The sequence below is a fragment of the Antrostomus carolinensis genome, unplaced genomic scaffold (assembly GCF_000700745.2).
Source record: "Antrostomus carolinensis isolate BGI_N321 unplaced genomic scaffold, ASM70074v2 scaffold636, whole genome shotgun sequence".
Taxonomy (NCBI): domain Eukaryota; kingdom Metazoa; phylum Chordata; class Aves; order Caprimulgiformes; family Caprimulgidae; genus Antrostomus; species Antrostomus carolinensis.
In genome coordinates, this window is record NW_010320921.1 from 7,141 (window position 1) to 12,974 (window position 5,834).

The 5,834-nt window shown below is 34.4% G+C and overlaps 1 protein-coding gene across 1 annotated transcript in view; it reads right to left on the minus strand.

Annotated features, from left to right (window-relative positions):
• The window catches only part of LOC104526290 (calcium-transporting ATPase type 2C member 1-like), a gene marked incomplete at its 5' end in the record, with an annotated part of 11,252 nt that extends 5,968 nt beyond the window's left edge, over nucleotides 1-5,284 (minus strand). Inside the window, 5 exons of the mRNA XM_010169707.1 lie at nucleotides 678-802; nucleotides 1,939-2,005; nucleotides 2,505-2,580; nucleotides 4,384-4,452; nucleotides 5,129-5,284. Of these exons, the coding sequence (XP_010168009.1) occupies nucleotides 678-802; nucleotides 1,939-2,005; nucleotides 2,505-2,580; nucleotides 4,384-4,452; nucleotides 5,129-5,284 (493 nt within the window). The remainder of the gene's footprint in view (nucleotides 1-677; nucleotides 803-1,938; nucleotides 2,006-2,504; nucleotides 2,581-4,383; nucleotides 4,453-5,128) is intronic.
• Between the last annotated feature and the right edge of the window lie 550 nt (nucleotides 5,285-5,834).

A 5,834-nucleotide genomic window follows, 5' to 3' on the forward strand; every position in this document is an offset into this window, starting at 1 on the left:
AATTGCAAAAGCAACAAGAAGCCTTGCAACACTAATGAAACTCTGCTAAAGGCACTGGAAAAATATTTCCAATCTTCAAATGCAAAAAGAAATTCAAAGGCAGCAGAATTATTTAACTTAGTATTTCTGTTTCTATTGGTGCATGTTTACATGTTTCAGGGCTGAAACTGTGTACAGTATATTTTTAAGCTTTAATATTTGAAAATTTTAAGTTTTAATATGAGCAGCACAACATCCTGAAGGTGCATTATGATTAAAAAGCTTTTTCTAATATTCATATTTGGATTTGTTTCCAATTGTCAGTATCATTCCTAAATTTACACCAAAAATTTAGTTTAAAAATCATTATACAAGTCTTATTTAACAAGAACAACTTACAGCAAACGAGTACTCCACACGCCAAATCACTCACGCAGTTTAGAGCACTGCTAATGTGACATGCTATTTATGGTCAGACTGTTTATTTCAGTTAAATAAAAAAAGTAGAGAGCCCACAAAAAGATATACCTGATTTTTAACTGTGTAAAATGCATTCACTTTAGAAATGTTTTCAAGACACCATCACATTGCTATTAAAATAAGAATACCTGTTTTATTCTAAACAGTCATCATCAATATTTGTGTTGATTTCCTAACATTTCTATCAAAATACTACCTCGAAGTAAGTCTAGTCATACCTAAAGTTTCAACAATAGGCAGTTTTTTTACAATAGCCCGTTTCTTCACCATTCGCATCACACCAAGGGCCAGTGTCACTGTTACCACAATTGGGAGTCCTTCAGGAATTGCAGCCACAGCCAAACTGTAATGAAAGTAAATATACAAATCTTAGAATGTCATACATGAATACATAGTAATGATGCATTTAAACTTCAGAAAATTATTCCTGTAGCTGCCTGTTCACCAAGGCTAAAAGTGAAAGGAAGCAGCTGCCACATGATTCTAGTTGTATACCATTCATTATAAGATACACACTGAAGACAGTAACAAAATGCAGTAACTTGGACATTTCTAATCATTACTTACACAAAAGCATGAAGAAAAGTTGGGGGAGGGAGAAATCAATTATATATCCATTTTGCCTACAATATACTAATCAGGATTGTGCAAAGCAGCCCAGATTGCGAAGAGTAAGTGTAGTCATCACTAAACAGAACAGGGAAATGACACTACTTCAAGTGACCACTGATCCACAGCTACTACTTCCAGATCACGATGTGGTAGCAAACTATGTGCTGAAATGGCACAGAAGGTCATTTAAAATAAAACAGAACCAAACCCCTCCAAAAAAACCCGATAACAGTATAAACAAGATCATAATAACTCATTACACAATGCTCAAAGATGCAGGTCCTGGTCCAGTTTCTGCACCCCCCTCCCCAAAAGGGTAAATCTCCAGAGTGTGATCCTGTCATTTAAAGAAACATTTCTGCCTTATGCACTATCCACATAATTAGCAACTCAGCAACTTTTCTAAGAGTACAAAGTTAGATCACCTAAATTCAGTGTTATTCTCAGCAGACAACACCCTGGGATTAAGTTTCCATAATATGTTAGAAAACAAGCTAATAAATTGTCATTCATTAAAGCCTGTGACACAAAGCTTGTAATAACTTAGTTTTGCCTGATGCCACTTACAAAATTACATTTTATTTACTCAGACACAGAAATTCAAACTGTACAATTCTAGCATGTTTGCAGATGTTCCACAAGACACTCAGAAATCACCATACATATGCACAGTTTAAGAGACTGACAACAGACCTTATCATTAAAAGTTAGTATGAATTTGCCTTTTTACAGCACAAAGTCTATTTTCATTTTTATGTGAACTTAAAGGCAGTGTCTATGTGCAAGCATAAGATACATCACTAGCTTTCAGACACTTGCTCTAATGCATAATCCACACTATTTAAAAACAAAACAAAAAAATCTTACCTCACACCAATTGTGAACATATCAAGTATATGCTTTCCTTGCAACCAGCCTACCAGCATAATAACTCCTGTAAAGAAAGTAGTCATCAGGATAAATATAAAACAAATGTACTGTACTTTTCATAGGAAAAAGAAAAAGAACTTAAACAGCCAAAACAAAGCTTATCATTGTGCTACCTATAAAAATCTATTTCTCTCACTGCCAATGATTCCAATACAGCAAAGGTGAAGAAAGTTTCTGCCAGTCAAGTTGCCCAATCACACCAGCAGTTAGGTACTCACTCACACCTTGAATCAGAATACATGACACATTGCAACTTAAAAGGAAGCATTTAGAGGACAAGTCAGAAAAGTATGTTTGCAGGAAGAAGCAAGTAAACACCCTTATGACAAAAGTTGTGATGCATTAGTAATCTTCAGATGATTAGTGGCATGAACTCAACATGGCCAATAAAGTGAGGAGTCAAAATATTTAACAAGAGATACCAAGCCCTTCTGTTTTCCCAAGTCTACATGCTAGTTTCAGCTACATAATAATTTGTAATTATTTTACATTAATTCTCTTACCTATTATACCAAAAGAATACAAGGAAAGCTGTTTTCCCAAGAGATCCATGCTCTTCTGCAGAGGTGTCTTTGGAGCCTCGATGAACAATAAACAATGCAGCAGTTAACAAGTGCAGGTTAAAAAGCATTAACTGTATCACATTATTACTTCAGATGTGCAAATTTCAAGACACTGCCAGTGAGTAAGGTGCAGTTATATTCCACATTTCCATAGGTTTGCTTTGTGAAAACAAATGACTTTGTTCTATTCTTGTGTCAAATTCAAGAAGATTCAAGAACACTTCACCAAAATAAAAAAAAAAAAATATTAGAAATATTCTTTGGGAGCTTTGTGATGGCTACAGCAAATCTAATACAAAAGGGCATATCAAAGATTTTATTAAAATAAAAAAATCACGGTGACCAAAAGTCACTGCACTTCTCCAAGAAAGTTCTTGATAACAAGAATAAAACTGACTTTTCCAGATTGAGGAATTAGAGCCTTGGAAGGCAAATTATATCTCAAAAGGAATTTGTTAAGCATCTGTAGAAAATTTGTTTTAGTCAAATAGAAAACTATGGAAATATTTAGACGATCTAGGATTAAAAAAAAGTATAGAAAGAAGGGGATATGAAGGAAAAATTTTCATTTAAAAAAATCCAAAAGAAAAAAAAACAACAGAAAAGTAGATTTTTAGATTGGATACCATTAAGTTTGGTTTTTTTAAACAGTAATATATGGTAGACTACAGTATAGAAAGTGTAGCAAAAAAAGCAAGACGGGGTCATTGTAAAAATAATCTTTGTTCAACAAGTTATGAAAAAAGTGTGTACAGTTTATATGAGAAAGCTGGTATCAAATTTGATTCACTGTTACCTTCAAAATTTATTTTTAAAGTGAGATTACTGTAACATAAACGTCAAAAATAACCTTATATTACTCTGATATTTCATAATGTTGTTGGTGTAGAATGTACACATAGTTTTCTTCCTTGTTTTGGGGGTTTTTTTGTTTGTTTTTTCCCCATTAATACTTACACTTGTTACAATACAAACTAAATACTACTGAATGGACGATCATATTTTCCTCACATGTATGAAAGTGGATTCCACTTTGGTGACTGGACAGCTGTAATGCCTTGAAAGGTTTAGTAAGGCACTGCAGCTAACAAAATGAGGTTGGCAATACATTCCTGGCTGTTGCATTTAATGCCCTTAGTTGCTCTGTTTTGGCAGATTTCAGAAAGGTATACATCTGGGAAAAAAGTGCTGCCTATACTATGCCTGATCACGTCCTGACAGCTGGAGATAAGACTGTGTCCTTACCATCCTACATAGGTCAGGCACGCAGAGAAGAAGCTAGAAGGCCCTAGATACTCAAAAGCACTCAAAAGTCTGAATTCCCATGTGAATCAGTGTACTGTAGTAAAGAAAAATCACTGTGGGAGTTTGGTATCTGAGAGTCAAAGGGAGCTTATAAAAGGTTAAGATAGAGATCACAAAGCAGCAGGAGACACATGCATAACCCCAAAGTACACTGCTAATCAAGGGAAAACAGTCCTGTGCGTACAGCACAAATCTCTCATGCAAATCCCTTTTGCACAAATGTAGTTCCACTTGATACACTTCCACAAATTGCAATGAGATTTGTTCCACTGAACAGGTTTAGAATACTATTTTCACAGTCAGTATTTTTAGGTCAGCTATGGATATTTTGTTGCACTGGTTTCAATTACTACTTTCATGTTCAAGAGCTAAGATTTGTTCCACTAGAGGAAAGAAAAATATTAAAAGCCATGCAATTAAGTTGAACTACGTTCCTATAGAATAAATTAAAAGTTTTAATGAATGAAATATACACTTACAAAATATGTCTTTGCTTCTAAATATTCACTCTTACCTCTTCTGCTTGCATCATTTTGAAAACCTCCCCAAATTCAGAATTTTCTCCTGTTCCAATAACTATTCCCTAAAAAACACAAAAAAAAACCCCCAAAATAAACAAAAATAAAGCCAATTCAAATCTGAAGTTAAATTTTAATGTTAGTGATTGCTCTTGACAGCTTTGACTCAAATAGTGGGAAAATGGCATTTAGCCTGCCATGATTTTGTTAGCTGTATTTATAAAATTAATTCTTGGTACAAGTAGGAAATATTTTTGTTAAAAAATATTTTGCATCTGTGAAACAAACTGCTGTTCTGTGCACTGCTAAGTATTTAGTAACTACCAGTAACACAACTCACAATTAGGGTAACACCTAACACCAGCCAAAACCATATTTTCAGTTACAGATTTTGAAACACGTGAATGTAGTTCCAGAAGCAAAACACCAAATACTAGACAGAAGAGTTTCACATCATCTGCACCCTATAAATTTGAGCTCTCCTGGCCCCAGATCAGTTTTATTTTTAAATCAGTGTCTGAAAAAGCACTAATGAGAAAAGCTCTCCAGCATATCAATAAAGTCTTCCGTATTTCCAGTAAAAATTTCTATTTCTAGTCCATTTCCATTGTTTCAGAAAACTCAAAATATATGTAGTCATTAAAGAACATTTCTCAACTGATAGGTGAACTGTAAAAATAAGAACTGCCTCCAAATAGTTGAAACATGGAAAATATTCTTCTCCATTAATAACAATTTTACCTTTGCCTTTCCACACCTAACCAATGTCCCCATGAAAGCGATATTGCTCCTAGAAGTAAGGTCTCCATTGGTTGCTGCTGGCTGAGGAGCTGTAGATTTAGAGCAAGGAGCTGTCTCACCTGTGAGACTAGATTCATCAATAGAAAGGTCCACAGCCTTTGAAAACAAAATATATCATTGAGGTAAAAAGCATGACAATCATCTTTAAGTAGCTGGAAGTGCTAACAGAAGTTTCCCAATTTTGACCATTAAAAATACATCTAATTTATTCATATAGTAAGAAGCCATGTCACTATCAACCATGTTTTAAGCATAAACAAAGCAACAAACACTCCTACAGAATATTGCAAAAACAGGAATGCAAGAAGTCAAAGTCTACTCATAATTTTATGTTCATTATTGTTTTTCTATAAAACATTCAAGAGGTTGCACCCATGAGGAATTCTGTCACCAAAGAAAATCATTAACTGGAAATGCAAATGCACGTATATATTATGCTCTCAACTCTTCCTCTGACCACTTCCTTCTATCACAGTCCATTAAGAACTCCCTAAAAGAGCATATTTTGTTCACAAAGCCTCTACAGGGAAAATGCTATTCATGCAACAGTGAAGTAGACTCAGGGAATTGAAACTGCCTTTTTTTCATTTTAGGCTTTACTTCTGTGGGGTTTTTCGTAATGTGTGGGGACAATTAGAGAAGGAAA